At 41.8% G+C, this 21,159-nt stretch overlaps 1 protein-coding gene across 1 annotated transcript in view; it reads right to left on the bottom strand.

Moving 5' to 3' along the window:
* vgll4b (vestigial-like family member 4b) overlaps positions 1-20,651 on the bottom strand; it is a 47,895-nt gene extending 27,244 nt beyond the window's left edge. The window contains exons 1-2 of the mRNA XM_015959080.3: positions 20,517-20,651; positions 18,651-18,724 (exon numbers count right to left, since the gene is read on the bottom strand). Coding sequence (XP_015814566.1) covers positions 18,651-18,714 — 64 coding nt within the window. The 5' untranslated portion in view covers positions 18,715-18,724; positions 20,517-20,651. The remainder of the gene's footprint in view (positions 1-18,650; positions 18,725-20,516) is intronic.
* Between the last annotated feature and the right edge of the window lie 508 nt (positions 20,652-21,159).

Raw genomic sequence — 21,159 nt, forward strand, 5'->3', positions numbered from 1 at the left:
AACGAATCAGATCAATATGCTAAAATTTTACTCATTCTTAATCCTCCTGAGAAATTCTAATTTGTCTCTTTTTGCCTAGTAAACCCTGAATGAGTTCAACTGACATTTATTTTAGTCCAAAATTAATTTAGAGAGTGCAACAATTTTGTCCTTTTTTCTGCTGATTCTTTTTATTTTTGTCAATATAGCTTGATAATGATTATATGAATGAGCAAAGTTCTAAAAGCATGGGTTCGGAGATCGACATATGGTGTCTTGAGAGGTAAAACGTTGTGATAAGAAAAAGAGGACAAACTAGATAACAGTTTTTACTGATTGTTTATGAAAGAGTTCTGCTGCGTAAGTCATTCATTTTTATTCTCAATTCATGAGAAAAAATAAGTCATTATAGAATCGAACATTACAAGAATCCGGCTGTTTTGGTATTTAGGTGCAAATCCAGAGCCACTCCAAGTAGTTCCAAATAAACCAACTAAATTGTTTATCATGTTTGTTTTTAAAGAGTCGGTTTAATGAATTGTCATAGTCTGAGACTAATCATATCAACTTTTGTGATCTTTATAAAAATCAAATTATTATTTTTGTCTGACGGATTATTTGACAGTACTAGTAAACATCATCTATTCATCAAGTCATGTCATCAAGGAGAGGAGGAGGACATTTTGAAATTTGAATAGCTATAGGGAGCCTAAAGCCTGGGACCCACCGGAGGCAGACGCGCCGCTCAGCATCGCACCCGCGGTTTAGAGAACTCAAGTGGTCACACAGGACGTGACGCTCCCCATGTGCCCACTCTCGTTAACTATAATGGCTTCTATTTGAAATGACGGCGTGGCACGAGCACCTCCGGTGAGCCCCAGGCTTAACTCACACCCACCTACTTCTGGACCACAGGTCCCCAACTGCGAAAAAAAATGTTATTTTCTGATCCTGTTTGTTACGTGTCATGGATTTCACATATGATGTCCGTGAATTTTGGAGACACGCTTTAGTGCCAAGAAAGTGCATATTTTCAACAGGCAGCAAAAGTTATTTTAGGCTTTGTGTGAAAAGAGGTAATAGACTACAAAAATTTGTCTCACCAAATAGATGTCATCAAACCAGACAGGGAGAACTAGAGAACAAAAATGGCCATGTATTTAGCGAGCTCCTAGTCGTTATTCCAAGATGAAAGAAGGAGCATTAAACATGGGAAAACCAATATAAACCTCAATAAATAGGGTGCTGTGTTTGAACACTACGCTAATCACATAGCTCCCAACACTTTTTGTTCCCCTCTTTCCTCTTCCATAGTTAGCTTGATGTTACAGACTGACATCAATTCAATGTGGGTCTAGTTAGCATTCAAGCTAGGTTGGTATGCTAAGCTGGACTGTGTGCTAGTGCATCACCCCATAGTGCATGCTGGGAACTGGAGTGCATTCTTGTTGACTGACAGCTCCCTCTTGTGGCTACGCAATTCTACTGGTCAATGATCTAGTCTCATGTAAACGATTCCAGCTTTAAGACTTGTTTGTACGCAATCTAATAATGCTGAAGACATTGTCGAATAGCAGAATATTTTAACAGCAGACTCTCTGACCGACACACTACAACAGATGAGAGGTAATAATTCACACATCGTTAGCCCAGAATCCCGTTTATCTCTGAAACGACAGGAGACACTGGTTCAGGAGCTGATAACGTATCAGGCAATAAAACAGTAGTAGTGTTATTGGACACAATAGAGAGCTCAGTCCCTCGACTGTGAGTGTTTCAATTTTTACTGCATGCATACACATATTTGAGAGGACACACACTCACACAAAAGATACAAGAGCCGCTCTGTGTTATTAGTTTATGACTAATATCATTTTGCACCTTTAGATTTGCTTTTATTAGTTTTTCAGACACTCAAACACAATTTATTGTACCATTTATTGATTAAAATACTATTTGGATTACATTCAAGAGTTTAAATAGTTGCTTTGAAAAATATTAATTATGATCACATATATAATGTTTGATGCAAGTTGTGGTTTACTTGTTTATTCAATACATTTACGGTTTTCTCTGCCATATAAGTTAATGATTGTTTTTTTTAAAGCTATGATGCTCCTGTTCTGAGATGCAGAGGTTTGCTGGTGCAGACGTGGGCTGAAAACAGCAGGACTGCTCTTTATTATTATTAATGATATGCACACCTCACTTCTGATTGGCTAACGCAATGTGTTCAGCCATTTTGATCAATTTTTTGAAACTCTTGTGAAATTTTGTGCAGTTAAACATTTGCTTAATATTTAAGCCATGCAGTGAAGTTGTGCATGGCACATGGATAATTGCTGCTCTTTATCTGTTATATGTAGCGGAAATCCACATTTCATATCCTCAGGTTAACTTTGTATGGGTTTACACAGAAAAGAACATTAACATTGTCACACAAAGGGTTCTTTCACATTCAGCAGAAGGAAATAAAAAGGGGAATTTGAAACTGGCCCGCAGTTGGACATTCTGGTTAACTCCTACATTTTTCTCCCAGGAACGTAAATTTTACCAAGTGACTTTTTAAGCTGGACATTATCAGGACTTGGACTGTCTTACCTCAACCTGCCAATAACTGACTCTTACCCCCAGGCCGGTGCTTGTAAAACTTCTCAAGGGTCATTCTGGAAGATTCCAGGATCTCGCTGTTATCAAAACCCTTGGTATTTTTCTGTTTATCTATAATCAAAGAAGGTGTTTAGGTTGTTCACCCTTAAAATAGAAATCAAGGTGCTCTAAGTTAAAATCTTATCAGCCACAGACCTAAACTGTTTGTTTTGCATTTCCTTTTATGTTAAACCTCTGTCATTTGGTGTTTCTCCAGTTAAAATTCATGCTAATGGTAAAACCGTTCAGTTTTAAGACATGAATTGTATTCTTTCCCATTTAAAGTAATACTTTGATGCTAAAGTAATACTTTGAGGCTTTACTGTGATCATGGACTTTCATCTTGGAGAAAGTAGAGTTTATTTGGAAGAGCCACAGTGCCCTCCAGTGGTTTTTGAGTAAGATACAGGTGGGCGTGCCAAAAAGGTTATATAAGCACCCATCCGAACCTCGTGGCGGCAGTTTAAGAACACATATTAAGCACAAACCCTGCAGCTGTTTCCATCTGGCCTAGCAGAACCCGGCGCTTTACAGTTGTCAATTAATTAGATCTCAAAAGTTGCGGAAAAACTTAGAAGCAGTTCCGTTTTGTTTTGTTTGACTTCCTACGTAAAACCGGAAGTCGGCTTGGTCCTGTCAAGTTTTCACATTAAGAGTTAAAACTAATTTGGAGCAGTTTTTCTGATCAGCATTGGTCGGATGCTGGTGGTGGTCGGAGGGACCGGTGGCGCCTGTGCTCGGCAGCCTCGCCTCTGTCAGTGCGCCCCAGGGCAGCTGTGGCTACATCGTAGCTCATCCCCACCAGTGTATGAATGTGTGTGTGAATGGGTGAATGATACACTGTAGTGTAAAGTGCTTTGGAGTCCTTACTCTGAGAGGTGCTATACAAGTGCGGGTCATTTATCATTATCATTTTGATAATTTGGACTCGCGCTCTGAATTCCACATTTTCGGTGCAACAGAAGTGAAGGAACCTTGAGTCAAGCCACTACGGGAGAACACCTCCTTCTACATACCACAGATGCTGTTGACCTAAGCTGAGGTGCCAATAGGTCCTACGGCCCCTGAAAGACGCATTCAAACTTCTGGACCCAGCTGAACCAGCCCCCCAGGACACCTCTTTGGCGACGGAAAGAGGTCTGTGAAGCATCTCATCTGACTGACTTTTGTGCTAAGCCCGATTAGTGAATTCAGATTAGTCCATTTCTTTTATGGCATGTTTTTATTTTTTTATTTCGATCCGAAATTCACGTTTAGCCCTCAAGATCTCCTTTCTTCTTCTGCCATAACGAGCCACATGAACACACACACACACACACACACACACACACACACACACACACGCTCACTTGTTCTCATTAGTGAAGTTATTCCTAATATATTCTATAATCCTGGTATCACCAAATTTCCACTTTCATTACGGATCAATTATTTCCTATCATTGCCATAAAGCTTTGGGTTAACAATTCTATTAATTCCATGCATGAAACTATAAACTGTGTTTGGTCCTTTTGTCAATGTATTAACTGATTGTGTAATGAATTCACAAAATGTAAATAACGCCTGATCATTGTCTGGCAATTCTCGGGGATAATCAGCACATTCTGTCAAGAATTCATCCTTTGGATTAAACTGTGGTGTCAACTTTGAGACTGATTACATTGAGAAGAAAATACATTTTAAATCCAAAGTCCCAGTTCACACAGACAAAACTGGGTGGTGCCCCGAGTTATTTAATATAAAATTATAAACGACGAAGGCAAGCTAAGTCCCCACCACATTTGATAAATATAGATGTAAATTAATATTTATCGCTACATATTTTTGACTCCGGCTGTACTGAATCTGGACAGCCTGGAGGTAAAACACACCCCTTGCTTAAGAAGCTAGCGTACACAAAACCAAAATTCACCCCACCCAAGGCCAAAGAGTCAAATTACCTCCCACATAGAGTACATCTTACCTCTGGATAGGTTTAGACAAAGCAGGTTGATGCAAAGTCTACAATGACTCTTTTCAGCATTGATGTATATTCAAATGAGAACCAACAAGCTCTGACTGGTCTTTACAGCTCACCTGCTCAAAGATTTACCTATCCGCTCTCTGAGCTTATCCAAAACCAAAAAGGTGGAGAACACACCAGGGTTCTGGGTTACACTTTCTTTCAAACATGAGAAATTCTGTATGTTGATATATATTATCAAAATAATAATAACAACAAAAAACAGAATTTACTTCTGTTACGATGTTGGCCAATATCAGTGTTTCCAGTTAATCTGGCCCAGGATTGGTTTTAATCCACTGCTTCCCCCTAAGAATAAACCCTCACAGAGTCTGGAAAAGGCTGTCAGTGTTTGAACAAACCATGGAAACTGTAACAATGAGGAGGGAGATTCTTTACGTGTGTGTGTGTGTGTGTGTGTGTGTGTGTGTGTGTGTGTGTGTGTGTGTGTGTGTGTGTGTGTTGCATATACAAACAAGCAGGATTTTACAGTGGCAAACTATAGAGCAGAGGGCACCGCGCAGATCCCAGCCAACCGACCACCTACTTCTGGCACCAGCTCCTCTTTTGTTTTGGTTTCTGTCAACAACAAAAAAGGTCCACCTTTTCCACCAGGTTTCAAACCACTTGTTTATGGAAAATATCTATTTGGTTTTATATTTAAACTTTCTGATAATCTCATTAAACTGACATTAAACTTAAAAATCTCACAGAAATGTACGTTCTGTATTATTATTTTTATTTATTTAGGCTGCAGACGTTCTGATCCATCCTTGGTTCTGTCCAGTTCAAACCGACTCCAAATACGGGTTTGCTTCCAGGAAGGGTGGAGCACACTGCATGGTCTTCCAAGCAGTCACCAAAATTGTTATGGATGGACGACAGCACGTATGAAGCATTTCCCACATTCACCATTAAATATAAGGCTCGTTTAACTTCCATGCTTTTTAGTAGGTGCACAATTACCGTGTGCTTGTAGTCACGGTCAGGAGTGTCTAACTGTGATTAGTGTTGCTGGACACAGACGGTTTAGAAGGAAGCTAGCTGACAAAGATGTGTGGATATAAAATTGTCCAGGCAAGATTTTGAATGAGGCTGGCTTTTCCTCAATTATTTATTTTCATTCGCTAAAATATTTTATGAAGTTGAAATAGATGATGACATGTTGGATTGTTTCAATTTATTTATAATAATATAATACTTTCAGGGAAGATACATTTTTAAAGGGACAATGTGTATTTTTTAATCAATAAATTTCTAGAAATATCTACTGAAACATTGTTGAAAATGAATAAAATGATAAAAAATATTGGCGGCTTCGTACCATGTAGCCCTAAAAATCGGGTTTAAAGTACATAGAGTGCGGGTCTAAGTCTCTCAGGCACGCCATATTAGCTATGTTTCCTTCTGCTTGGCTCGGGGTTCTGCGCCTGTTGATGACATCACAGTAGATGACTGGCTGGACGTACGACTTATGGAAGTTACGTTACCAGGTTCAAAAACATTTAGGCAGTAAGAAACATGAATTTAATAACAAAACTGCTGAACTCTTTCCAAAACACATGAAAGAACAGAATCAAAAAAGAGATGCAATATATTTTGGCTGAGTGGTATTGATGTAGTTTGACGTTATCAGCAGGCACAGGACTCGGTAGCGCGACTCGTGTTGCGAATGACCGCAGTCACCAATTCTTGTCATGTGTCTTGCCCATGTATGTCTGATCTCTGAATTGTGTGTACTGAAACTCAATTTTGTTTCTCTGTATGTCTTGCACATGTGGTAGAAATGACAATAAATGACTTTGACTTTGAACAGAAAAATACAATCGGCATTGAAGTCTCTCGATGGAATTAACAGAAGGACCATCAAAGTCTGAGGAGTCACGCCGGGGTTGCATGCTTTCTCCCCACAGGTAACAAAATTTACCGTAATGTTTTTTAAGCTAGCGACAGTCATGGTGATATGGTGTAAAACTACTCTTAAATGTAATATGTACTGCCCCCTAGTGCCAGGAAACTACACACTGCCACTTTAAACAAAATGCTTTGTGCAAAAATGCTTTGTACAAATTCTCAGCTATTATTTTGAAAAGATGCCACCTGTATTTGCTAATTAAGCAAACATCTAGGGATAGGCCACTATATCTGACCGATTTTTACTACTTTTTATAAATCGGCATTAGCTGATATACGTCTTTAGTAGAGTCGTCTTAAAGTAACACTAAACAGTTTCCAGCTTCTTTGTCCTACTGGTTGAAAGCAGAATTACGGCTGTCGTAAACAACTCTGCCGCATCCTGCTGTGGCTAGCACTAAAAACCTGCTAACAGTAGGGTACCTACCTGTCTCACAAAACCATTAAGTTTGGTTTCTGGCCAGCAGGGGGCTGCAGAGCGCTGTCCATGGTGAAGCTGGTCAGGTTTCTACCTGCACAATCACTGAAAACCACTTTTAAATGAATAGCTTAAAGTTACTTTAACCCACAAATATGAACAAACGGCCTACTTTAACGGGCAGTAATATTGTTTTCTTAATGAAATTAAAGATTTAAATCTTTAAAAGAGCAAGAGGCTTATTAGTGAACGACAAGTTAGAGATAACAAAAATCTTATTAGACAAGTTTTCCAAGTTTTAATAAGTGAACACAGGATAAAAACGGACAAAACTGCTAGCATCTAACTTAGAAGTAACACCCAAAAAAACTAAAGTTATTCCATAAAAACAGCGTTACAGTTATAAAGTGCCACTGCACATTCTAAAGACAAGGGCATAACATGATGAAACATCATTAATGCAGCTTATCGTCAATTCTGCCTTTCCACTGTTTAAGGTATTCAGCATGATAATCCCAGGAATTACTGCCCTGCAGAAGTTGTATTAATCAGCAGATCATCCAAACACTGCAGTAAATCTTTTAAAGAATGCCTGCTAATAACCAAAACACACCTTCTCATGCAGCAAAGAGAGAAACCGCGTGGAGATGCTCAAAAGTTACAACCAAATCATTAACATACTCCTCAAGAGTGCTCTTCTGTTTCCAACAAGACTGATCAGCGACTACATTTACTTCAAGTCAACTCCAGCAGCAGTGCAGAGAATGCATGCATCATAACTAAAACTCGCTTTTCTCGCTATCATGAAAGCTTCTAAGGAATCAGATAAATCAAGAGGGTGATGTTTTGCACTTTTTAGTGTGAACTGACGGAATTAACAAAATGTAAAAAGGTCTTTATAAAATCCAATCGGCAGCAGGGCCATTTAGGCCAGAATCTGTATAGAAATTAAACTATTTTAATTGGAACAAATAGAAAATAGCTATTTCTAAACATTAATGAAGTATGTTGTCCATTTGCTGCAGGACTTCTTTCCAGTGCATTATGTAAATTACAACTGTCTCGCATTGCATTCATGCGAGTGCCCAAAACCGATCCAAACATCAGAGGTTACCAGGAAGTTGTTGGTTTTTTTAAAGCTCAGAATAAAATTCTATCTCTGGAAAAAAAAATCTCCACTGTACATCACGGAAGGTGTGCCAGCCGCTCAGGTGTCACAGAGGTGACTGGTATGAAAATGCAAACATGATTCAGGTGACTCAGTAATTCACAATAGGCAGTCTGTCAAACAAGCTGGTCAGTTTACCAGCTTCACTTCGGAGTTTTTAGAGCTCCTAAACCATTAAAGCAGCACGTAGCACGTATTGTCAAAGAGGCCGTGCATGACAAAATGTGACATCAATGTAGAGGAAAAAGCAAAACGAAAACACAGCAGGGGGGCGGGGGAGATGAAGAGGAAGGGAAGACTCCCAGGACATTGTAATCAGAAGTGGAAGGCAGCTGATATTCTGATCATTTAAACAGAACACACAGCTGATATGGGAGATGGAACAGCTGAAGCCTTTTCTAAAAGTTCCTGTTATACCGTAAATCCTCTAATATTAGCCTGTATTTAATTAACTGCCGGGTATCATATTTTGGCTGGTGTCGGAGTCGATGGAGGTGAATAATGGCCGTTTTTTAATTGTGGCCGGGTGGAATGTGGTAACAAGCAAGTACGGGGGGCGGTTGTGTCATCCGTCTCACTTTTGATTTGCCAGTGGTAGACCGCGAGGGTAACTTTAACCGTGCGGAGACGAAAATGTGATATCAAGTTCAAAGAGAACGTGCTGATTATGCTGCAGAGCACTCTGGTGAGCAGTAACAGGGGTTGTATGAACTAGTCACTAGTCGACTTCACCGCTCTGTAGTGACTTTTTATGCCTGTCATCGACTAGTCGCTGTCACGTGATAATGACCGGCAAGATGCAGTCCTCGGAAAAGACAGCAGCCTGCTGTCAGCAGGTGACAAGCTCCTGCACGTCGGGAGGCAACGCGCTGTGCCAGATCGTCGGTACTGACACCCGCCGTAAAACGGACATTTAACCAAATTGTGACGTTTACCCTCTTGCAATTTAACATTCCCCTTACCCCATCCTAACCTTAACCAGCTTGCGCATGCAAAGCTCTGATTGTTTTTTTTTTTTTTTTTTTTTCAACGTGTCCTGTCTGGCTGTGAAGCAAGCAGAATTGATGTCTGAATGCTGGTAACAAGCCTTACAGTTTTACTCTCAGGTGGAGCATCAGAGCATCTGCTTTTAATGTCTCAGGTGGAGCATCAAAGAGTCTGCTTTTAATGTCGCACCTGATATTTAAAACTTTATTGTTATTGTTTTTGAATGCTTTGTAATTTCGACCAGACACGGAGACAGAGGTGAAAGAGAAAGGAAAAGAGAAAAGGTGGGGAGAGAGGGGGTTAGGTGGGGGGGGGATTCAACAAAAATAAACAATAATGAACAAGAGTCTGCTTCTAGACCTGCAAAATGAGACGAGAAAAAAGCAAAACATAACAAAAAAATGGGACACAACACCAATATAACAAAATCAAGCTATCACTGCGTCAACTTGATGAAGAAATATATAATCAATCATTGTTTAACTAAACAGTCACACGATAATATACCACAGTGCATTGAGTGCCCACCATAGTCTTAAGACATGTGTTGAACGTGCCCAAGCCCATACTTATGAGAGCACCATGTGAGCACCTGTGTGTGTACACGCGCTTGTTTATGTAAGGTTTATCTATAGGAGCGTCCAATAGAGAGTGTGAGGGACCACAGATCTGCCCCCCAAAGACGCGTAGGAGACGGGGGGGAGCTCCAAGTCCCAGAGATCCAGGCGCTGCCCCAGAACACAGGAACCCCAAGGAGCCCGCAACCAGAAAGGCCCCCGCCCCCCTCGAGAGGCACAGAGGATCGCCCCGGGGGGCCACAACCAGCAGCCGGCAGAGCCCCGGGAGATATCAGCGGCAAGTCCTCAGGCCTGCCCGCAGCCTCCCACCCCCTAGCCGGCCGAGTCCGGGACCCAGCGACCCGGGACCCAGGGGCGACCACCCCCGCCGGGGACCCAGCAGAGCCCAGGGACCCAGACCCCCCCAGGCCGCCACCGGGATTGATCAGGCAGATGCCAAAAATCTTAAACTCCCTGACCCGGGAGCCACGAACACTCAGGCAGACCAAGGCATCACACCCCCACCAGGTGTGACAGGGGGGAGGGGAGACAAAGATCTATATCATCAAAGGAGGTCCCAGGAGAAGGGAGGAGTCAAAGGCCCCACCTGACATATACAGTCATACACAAACACAGTCACACACTCCCTCCCTCATGCTCACACATGCACATACAACCAAAGACTTACAAAAATACACGCCGGACACCCATTCATGCTCCCCATACACACCCTATTCACTCTGGTCCCGGTAATGCTGCACATGGGGTACAACCACCACCGGTTACCAGAGTTTGACCCTTTCTGCTGGGGTGCTGATGAGCAGGCTCCCCCGCCCACCGCCGAGCACAGCAACCCACCACCCCAGACCCCAACCAGACGGCCAGATCTCCCTCCTAGTCTCCAGCCCCAGGCAGCCAAGCAACAACAGAGGTGTGCTAAGACCCCCTGGTCTCCCTCCACCTGCTCCAACATAGTGTTGTGTGTTAATGAGGTGTATTCTATTGCTGTGGTGAGCGGGCAGTGCGGGCATTTTCTGGCCTATGCCAGCTGATGCCACTGCACCACCCTACTTGCACCCACAGCCCTTGGTGTCTAAATGCAGTTTAAAATTCGAAGTGGGCACCGGCACTCGGGAGGAGGCTGAGAACTCCCCCTGCCAAGTGCCGTTGAATGTGCTCACTCCCAAGGCCCTAAGTGTATGTTTGCGTGGAATGTCGTCGGTGGAAGTGCATAAGGTGCAAATAAAATTGGGGGGCAGGAAGCCACAGGAATGCGGAAATGGGGTCCATACCCGCACTCCTCGACTTGTCCACCCCCCAAGGTCCTATGTGCATGTTTGTGTGATGATGTGAGGGAGCAGGAGGAGAGAAAAAAACGGGGATGGGGAGGAATGGCTGGTAGGGCTTAGCCCTCCAGGGAGCCAGCTCCCCCACTGACCCCAATAGGCACCTCCGTTGTCATACCGCCGCCCAGGGCATGGAGACCCCAGCCCATCCTGCCAGGGCCCAAAGCAGCAGCATCACAGAGCCCCACAGAGCCCGAGGGAGCCGACCCAGCCCCACCCCAGCAGAATATCTATGCCCATCCCTGCATTTGCACAACTTCCAGAATATATAAGACATAAGACATCCAGGTAAGGTTGGGTCCTCCCCCTCCTGGACCTCCCCCTCCCCTGTGATGGGACAACAGAGGAGCCAGGGCCTGCCCTACGCCCCCGAACCCGGGCCAGGTACTTCTGCGTATTCCTGCCTTCTTCCCGGCAGCGTACATGTAGGGACCCGACCCCCAAGGCCCAGCCCAGATCCCCACACGGGGCCGGCCACCCCAACACCCCGAGCCCCCAGGCCCCCACCCAGGGGCAATGCAGCCGCCAGGCAGTAACCCATGGCCGCCGCCAAGACCTCCAAGGGGCCCCACTCACAACCGCCAGCAGTACACCCCCCGAGGCAACCCAAGCACCTCCAGAGGGGGGGAACAGCCCCCCAGTGCCAGACATCCCCAGTGAACCCATCCCCAGGGAACATCCAGATACTCCAAACTCAGACCCTCCACCCCCCCACCCACATCATCCCGCAGGACATCATCAACGGCCCCCCATCACCGCTATGTGATGGAACCGATCAAAGGAGCCCAGAGAGATTTATTTGAAGTGGAAGCAGAGGCTAAATCAAGTGCAATATGATCTAACAAAAGATTTCTATACTGGTTAATGCAGAGATTTTCTCTATTTTTCCAATTCAAGAGGATAGTTTTCTTAGCGATGCATATGGCAGTCAGAACCACGTGAACCAAAGATTTTTCAATCGGGACATCATCCAGGTTTCCCAGTAAACAAAGAGAGGGGGTGATTGGGATATGACATTTCAGAGACTTTGACAGGTCTTCACATACTCTACCCCAAAATTCCTGGACAGGTGGACAGGACCACAGTGCATGAACGTAATTGTCAGGAATGTTGTTTGTGCAGTGTGTACAGGTGTCAGACGACACAAACCCCATCTTGAACATCCGATGACCTGTATAGTGTACTCTGTGTAGAACTTTGTACTGAATTAATTGTAAATTGGGGTGTCTGATCATTTTAAAAGTTTTTAAACAAGTTTGGGACCAGAAGTTCTGGTCAAAGCTGACTGATAGATCCACCTCCCATTTTTCAATAGGGATTGCTATTCTATCGTCTATTTTGGACAGTGTCTTATATACTTTAGACAGTAGTTTAGGGGGTTTGAGATTGCAGAAGTCTAAAACCCTTGGCGGGGTTTGTAATTCTATTTTATTGAGCTTAAATTTTTGTTTGACTACAGATTTGATTTGGTGGTATTCTAAAAAGCTATTCTTTTCTATTCCAAATTGGGAGACTATTCTATTAAATGGGATGAAGTCCAATCCTTCATATATGTTTTCCAGGTATAGGATTCCTTTATTTTTCCAGTCCAGAAGGTTCATCATTTTATTATTTTGCAAAATATCAGGATTATTCCAGATAGGTGTGCGTCTGCATGGTACTAGTGAAGACTCTGTCATTTTAAGATACTCCCACCATGCTGTCAGAGAAGTGCTGATACTAATACTTTTGAAGCCTTCATGTTTTCTTACGCTTGAGCTAATAAATGGTAAGTCTGAAAGCTCTATCGTATTGCAAATTGTCTGTTCTATGTCTAACCAGGACTCATCTAGTGGGTTATCTTGCAACCATCTTGGTATATATTGCAGCCTGTTGGCTAAAAAATAATAATAAAAGTTGGGTAGATCCAGTCCTCCTCTGTCTTTGCTCTTCTGAAGCGTTTTTAAGCTAATTCGTGGAGGTTTATCCTGCCAGAGGAATTTGGTAATTGAGGAGTCCAGAGATCTAAACCAGTCAGCTGGTGGTTTGTTTGGGATCATTGAAAATAAGTAATTTATTCTGGGTAAGACCATCATTTTAATTGTAGCAACTCTTCCCATCAGTGATATTGGTAAGGATTTCCATCTAGCAAGATCATCCTCCACTTTCTTTAAAAGTGGGATGTAGTTTAATTAGGTTAGATCTGCTAACTTGGGAGAGACATTAATTCCCAGGTATGTGATATTACCTGACTCCAGTTGAGTATTAAGTAAATTGACAAAAGAGAAATTAATTGGTAGAACTGTTGATTTTAACCAGTTTATAGAGTAATCTGAAACTTTTGAAAAAGAGTTTATCAGTTCTATTGAATGAGACAGAGACGATTGAGAATTCTGGAGGAAGAGTAAAACATCATCTGCATAAAGACTGATCTTATGTTCTATTTTATTACACTTTATCCCTTTAATACCTGTTGTTTGCCTAATTGCTGCTGCTAGTGGTTCGATAAAGATAGCAAACAGTGAGGGGGAGAGTGGGCATCCCTGCCTGGTCCCCCTCTGAAGACAGAAGCTAGCTGATATTTGGTCGTTCGTCCTAACACGTGCAATTGGCGAACTGTATAATGTTTGTAGCCAGTTTATGAAGAAGTTCCCAAAACCAAATTTATGTAAAGTTGCAAATAAGAACTTCCAGTTAACTCTATCAAAAGCCTTTTCTGCATCTAGAGATAATATACTAGTTTCTATGTTTCTACTGTAAGAGAAATCTATCAAATTAAGTAATCTACGCGAATTAGTGGACGACTGTCTACCCTTTATGAAACCAGTTTGGTCAGGGTGTATTAAGAAGGGGGTTACCTTCTCTAATCTTTTTGCCAGGGCTTTACAAATTATTTTGAGATCAACATTAATAAGAGAAATTGGGCGATAGCTGGTTGGAAATGCTGGGTCTTTGCCTGGTTTTAACAAGAGACTAATATTGGCTGAGTTCATGTTTGGCTGTAATCTGCCGCTCTCTTCGATTTCCCTCACCATTCTGAAAAATGTTGGAGCCAAAATGGTCCAGAATTCTTTGTAGAACTCTGCTGGGAACCCGTCTGGACCAGGAGCTTTCCCATTAGTCATGGATTTAAGGGCTTCCTGGAGCTCCGCTGAGGTTAGTGGCGAGTCCAGGACTGCAACTTGGCTGTCTGTTAATTTAGGAAGTGTTATCCTATCAAGGAACTCATCGATCTCGTCATCTGATGGGTTTATCTGTGGTGAGTACAAAGTTTGGTAAAAGTCTCTGAAAGTGTTGTTTATTCTTTCAGGGTCATAAACTATATTCCCAGTTGAGTCTTTAACAGCAGATATGGTAGTTTTCTCTTTATTAATTTTTAATTGGCTGGCCAGAAATTTACCGGATTTATTACTATGTTCAAAGTTTTCTATTCGTAGTCTTTGTGCTAAAAATTGTGTTTTTTTGTCAATAATTCCATGAAGTTCTAATTTAGCTTTACGTAATTTGCTCAGTAACTCTTCTTCTGTGGATGTCTCTAAAGACTTAATGATTTCTTCTAACTCCTGGATACGTTTATTTTCTGTTTTTTTCTTATGTGATGAGAAAGAGATTATTTTACCTCTCATCACTGCCTTTCCTGCCTCCCAGAGAATAGATGCTGATGTTCCAGGCAGGTCATTATGTTCTAAATATAAAGCCCACTCCTTTTTAAAAAATTCTATAAAACCTTCATCTTTAAGCAGTGATGTATTAAACCTCCAGTTTTTGCTTGGTGGGATTGCTTTCTTGTTTACTAGAGTTAAAGAAACCGGAGCATGGTCGCTGACAACAATAGGGTGTATCTCAGTGTCTGAAATGTCAGCCAGCAATGAGCTGCTGACTAGAAAATAATCCAAACGTGAGTGAGAGTGATGGACGTGTGAGAAAAAAGTATACTCTCTACGGTTAGGATGAAGAGATCGCCATGCATCACAAAGCCCATAATCACTCATGTACTGTTTAACTATATAAGTGGATTGCCAATTGCGCCGAGTCCCAGCTGTACTGAGCCTGTCTAAGGAATGCATCCAAAAATTAAAATCACCTCCAAGTATAAGTGGACAGTCCAAGTGTTCGGAGAGTACAGAGAAAAAATTATGAAAGAATGGAGGGTCATCAATATTTGGACAGTATATGCTCACAATACATAAGCGTTGGTTCTGTATAGTTATTTTTAACATTATAAATCTACCTTCTGGATCAGAAACTGTGTCCAGTACTGTGAAATTGATGTTTTTGTGTATTAAAATAGCTACCCCTCTTTGCCTAGAGTTATAGCAGGCAGAGAACATGCTGGGAAACTCAGGTGTTTTAAGTTCATCTGCCGATGTGGCAGATCTATGAGTCTCCTGTAATAATATTACGTCTGCTTGCATTCTTTTTAACTGATCAAAAATCTTTAATCTTTTATCTCTAGAGCCAGCTCCATGTACGTTCCATGAGACAAATCTTAGTGCACCCATAGATGTGTGTGTGAGTAGCTAAAATATGACGCCTTCATGTGAATAAGATGGAATAAGTATCTAAATGTATAAAATAGTATGTTAATAAATAACAGAAAAGTAAATAATAATAAGGATTCAACAGTGTTTGTGGTTGTATTATTTGACGCATAAATTATGATATTGTGTTGTGACTTAAATATATCCGTGTGTGTGTGTGTGTGTGTGTGTGTGTGTGTGTGTGTGTGTGTGTGTGTGTGTGTGTGCGTGTTCCTGTGTGTGTGTGTGTGGGTCTGTGTGTGCATGTGTGTGTCTGTGTGTGTGCGTGCGTGTGCGTGTGTGTGTGTGTGTGGAGTCTGACGCAGTGTTGGAAAGTTGTGTGGTTGTGCCATACAGGTGTAAAGAAGCAGATAAAAAGAGGAAAGGAAAATACAGAAACAGATTAAAAAAGAAGAAAGAACTAAAAAGAAAAGGTGATGGGGTGTGAGGTGATGATGAACAGGTGAACTCATCATCTAAAACACGGATCTAGCAGCTGTTTATTACTGACGTGCTCAAACCCAGTGAATCTGATAAGAAAAATAAAGGTCTGACCTGATGTTGGGCTAATACAGCCAGTCTGTCACTCCTCGCTCCTTGTAAAGTTTATTATCCACATAAAGCTTATCCACTGAGATGACAGCTCTCTTCCCATCTTGGATAAACTTTTTACGCAGCGGAAAGAGAACTCTGCGCCGATCCAGGATTTCCTTAGGAAACTGGTCATTAACGCTGAAGTCTTTGCCTTTGAGCTCTCTTCCGTGACTTTTAACCAGATCCTTCTGCTTAAAATGTTCAAATTTAGCCACGATGGGACGAGGTCGTCTGCTGTCCCCTCTTTTAGCTCCAAGGCGATGTACTCGGTCGAAGGTGATGTTTTTTACCGTTTCTTCGGGTATCTTCATTTGGGTCTGGAGAAAGTGTTTAACAGTGCGTTCGCAGTCCTCGGCCCCTCCCACCTCCTCCGACAGACCTGCAAACACCAAATTATCCCTCATGCTACGGGCCTGAAGGTCCAAAACCGTCTCCTTCAAAGCTCTGATTGTTGACGCGCTCCAGACATCTGCGTCCTGAGCAAGGCCACAGTAACATTATCGAATCAGGTACACCTCAAAAACTAATTTAACAGGCAATCGTTCATGTCGGCTCATTTCCTTTTATGTTTTCTGTCTTTTATTCTTTTATTTGTGCCTGATGCATTTCGCTGCTGTGGATCGGGGCGCATCACCTGTTTTGTCCTCGGTGAAGCACCTAACTGATGTGGCCAGCAAGCAGCGAGCACTCCGCTGTTTTTGCGGTCGGTAGATCTTTTAGAACTGCAGTTCAAAGGTAACTCATAAGGTGAATATATCTGAACCCAGGTAGCAGTTTCTCTTTAGGATTGAGAGGAGATGCAGGAAGATAATAAACAGGCAGGACAGAAAAATAGTCAAATAAAAACAAGTTAGTTTTTGTACCTGGTGGTTGCAACATACAGACACCATTGAAGGTAATCAGAAGTGAGGAACAGAAAATGAAATAATTATTTTAATGTTTAGAGCAGCAGGAACACTGAGAGGCTGCAGGCGCATCAGTGAGTTTGCGCCGCTGCGCAGGGGGGGGGGGGAGCTGAAGCAGAAACTACCGTTGTTAAAAGAAATGTGTTTAACTTTGAAAATGTGGGCGCAATTTTTATTGTCAAAAACTCCAGCGAACCATTAGTTCATTTTGCTCAAATAGAAATAGAGGCCTGCCTCTAATTCTGGTCCTCCTTCCAATAAAGGCCTGGAGCTTGATGAGCTTGAGTCAAATACAGGCCCGGGCCTGTATTAAGAGGATTTACGGTACTTTACTATGCATTCAAAGTTCATCCATTATATTGTGCAATTTCTGGGTAATAAACAAGGCCTTGTTGTAAAAGTGGCTCCTTTTAAATCAAAAACAACTTTAAAACTAACAGAGATGCTTGTTAAATTGTTAAAATTTTCCACATTGCTTCATATTTCAAACTAAATTGTGTCTAGATGCTTTGATCTCATAACTAAATCCACTTGATTGTTGTGTATTTTCTTTAAACAAACAACAGATAGTTTTTTAAGCTAGAGCTTTAACATTGATCTTAGAAACGTGACCAGTTTCATATTTGACCCCTGTAATGAATTAAATTACATGTTATTTAATAAGCCATAAGGCGTAGGATTCCATAGGAAATATGAAATCCACCTTACGGATCGGTGAGGTTATTTAAACCAGAAGATTAGAACTTTTTAATGCAGGGATTAGATAACAGCTCTGCAGCACTTGATAGTTTTGTGGAGCGGGTAGGTGTCCTAGAACCAATCTGCAGTTCATTTTTTCTAAGTCCAAACAGAGCGGCCCACCAGTCTGAAGTTACAAGTGGAATATTCTGGCTACAGGGGGCGATAGGGGCTGGGTGGCCTTTCATTAACCCTGTAAACTGTCATTTTAGCATATACTGGCTCAAGAAAATTATTTTAAAAATATGCAAAATATCCCTTTAAAACTAAGGCGCCTTGCAGAAAGCTATTATTAAGCACAACAAATGCATAAAAACTAATGTGCACATTAACAAAAATCAGGAACAGTGTGCTCTAAACTGAGTATGTTTGTTTATCAGTGGCATCCACTGAATGTTAAGTGTCCTTGTATGTTTCTCTGAGACTTTTCGGCTGCGCAGAGGCCTGCTGAGAATGAATTGGACCTTTCCCTTTAATCTCAGATGGATATGTTTTTTCTAAATTACAAATGGTCCTGAAGCTTGATTGTGAAGGAAAAGAGACTAGACAGAAGGAACTAGTACAGGTGGAGGTGGGGAAGCAATGATGGTGTCAGAGTCAGGCACGCACCCTGACAAAAGCAGGTAACACAAGCAAACATCTATGGCTGATGGCAGTTAAGGGCGGTTGGTCTGATTTGCCTGCGGATCTGAGAGCAAGCACAAAGCTGTTGTCTGAGCAGAAAACAAGGCTGAAGGGCATGGCTGAGCTGCAACTTCGGACTCATTCTACACAGAATGTGATTTTAATCACACTAATAGTTTTCTACGGGAGAAAACTGGAAATTTTGACAGGGGTTAAACACGTGTTGGAACGTCATCTCTGCAGGCATGAAAACACAAAACAAACACTCACCCTCCTCGTCGTTCGCATGAACAAATGATGCTGCTCTTGACAGAACATCCAGCGGGGTCTCCATGCTTGGATGCCTGGAAGACAGAGCAGAGGTCAACGTGTCACAAAAGTTGTTTTTTTTTTCTTTTGTTTTTGTTTCAAACTTGACTTGTTAGACTTTCCTTTTGTCTAAAATAAAAACTTTAAAACATAAGTCCTAAACATGTAGTTATTTAATCCAGTGTAATCGAAGCACATTAAATAATTGAAATTATTCATGTTTGGATCTGCCAGGGGAGAATTGTAATAAAGGAATTCCACCATGGGAAATAGTTTGTTCACCCTCAATAAGAATTAAAGATCTGCACATATACACATATTGTTCTGATCCAACTTATTTTAATAATGTTATGTCTTTCTAAGCACTTTTACTCTAGAATTGTCTCAAAGCTTGTAAAATTCTTTTGCGCCCGTTTGCCTGTTTACATTTATGCACTTGAGATTGTTGTAAATGCGACAACTACAGCAATATATAAAATTAACATCTCAGTTCACAGCAATACATTAGAAAACATCTGGAGTCACCCTTCAAAATAAAATAATCAACAGCGTGGTTGGAATCTTAATTATATGACTCTTGGTTTTAAATGTTATCTATAATAGATGTGGTCTATATAAAACAGGTTCATTAAGTTCTTTGCATAAATCCATCTCACGTGAAGCAATATCAGCATCTTTATTCTTGGCATTTTCGGTACCTTCCAGAATGAGCCATTACAGGGCTCTGTTACTTTAAGAAAACAACCTGGAGCTGGCCATGTCCACCCCCACTCTCAATACAGTGAGAAGCTCTGATTTCCAAGAGGGGCTCGGAGTAGAGCCGCTGCTCCTCCAGCAGCAGCTCTCTCTCCTACACGTGAGAGGTTGTTCTTTTCTATTTTCCCCATTTGTGACATCACAAATGGGAATTTTTTTAAACGATTTGTTTCAGGCACATAATTCCTACAAGCAAACACTGACAGAAAATAAATGGATGTTTTGTTTTGTATTTGGAGTGTGAGTAGAGGCAGTGGAGACATGGGAGCACAAAAGGATGCAAAAAGTGAGTTTTGTCCCCTTCAAAATAAAATAATTTTTTTACTGCAAATTAAAAATGTCCTAAACTCCTTTTAGCAAATAACATGATTCATCCATGACGTTACAGGGTGTTTTCACGTCATTCTAGGAAAAATGTGTTTCTTGGGATACTTGGAAATGTTTCCCCCTACGACCCTGAAACTGCCTAAGGTATGAAAGGTATTTGAAGATTTAAAAAAAACGATCCAGCATGCTTCTCTTCCCTCTTCTCCCATTCCTAAAACGCTGTTCCCGGATTTAATCCAAGAAAAACTCATGTTATCACAGATTACAGAACTTTAGATTTATTTATGCCAGTGGGAACTGATCACAACCACTGCTGCGTCCAGCAGCACCTTTCTTATTTATTTGTGTGTGACTCTGATGTGGCTCTCCCGTCCAGGAAGGATCGCTGCAGCGAAATGAACCCAACAAACAGGAAATGCACTGAATTTCTGATCAGGTCTCACTATTTCCTTTCATCCCCTCCACTTCCACTAGAAATATCCCGAGTTTGGGACCAAATTAGGAACTAAGAGGCGAGAAAGTTTAGGAAACCGCCAGATCTGCCCGAATGTGTGAATGAAACTGTAATAAACAGCATCGTGTCCGAGTGGATGACGTCGTTTCAGAGCTACTGTCACATAACGTGTTGGTTTAAACACCAACTTCCTCACAAACTGGACCAGGTTGGTTTAGAAAGTAGCCTACTCTCATCCTACAAATGAAACCTTGTCAGAGACGCAACTTCGTGTTTATAACGATACGTACCTCCTTCAAGCGCCACTTTGGAAGCTTCCAGTATGATAATATCCACGCGGAAATAAAAATGGTTTAAATGAAAACAAATATATTCCAAAGGAGAGACAAACTGAGAGGAAAAAACACCTTCCTGGAGAAGGAAAGACAATAGTAGCTGAGCTGTCGGGACAAACTTGGTTGTAAACGAGGAGGAGGAGGCGGAAGAGGGAGAGGGAGGGAGCGAGCAGGAATGCCAGGAATGATGGAATTCAGTTCCTAGCAGGTGGTGAAAATCCTGCGCTCTGATTGGTGGAACGATGAAGCAGTGATATCAGCATATATTATGATGTTGGAGCATTGCATCACATGCTGTCACTGCAGGACACCCAGCTCAGGACTGGGAAGGGTTTTCCTGCACTAACTCCAGTCAGAGGGTCAGGATCCAGGCACGTTCTGTTCCTGTCATCATACCTGCCTCTGCCCACGCCCACCCACGTCTATCCCAGGTGTCTGACCCTGTTTTAACCCCATGTCTTCTCTGTTCCAGTACCAGATTGATTAGTTTTTTTTTTGTTTGTTTGTTTTTTGCCAGCATTTTTCTCAGCTCGACAATCATACATCGCTATGTCCAAGCTGTTAAAACTAACACGTGAATGAAAATGATCTCAACCCT

Source organism: Nothobranchius furzeri, chromosome 3 (assembly GCF_043380555.1).
Source record: "Nothobranchius furzeri strain GRZ-AD chromosome 3, NfurGRZ-RIMD1, whole genome shotgun sequence".
Classification (NCBI taxonomy): domain Eukaryota; kingdom Metazoa; phylum Chordata; class Actinopteri; order Cyprinodontiformes; family Nothobranchiidae; genus Nothobranchius; species Nothobranchius furzeri.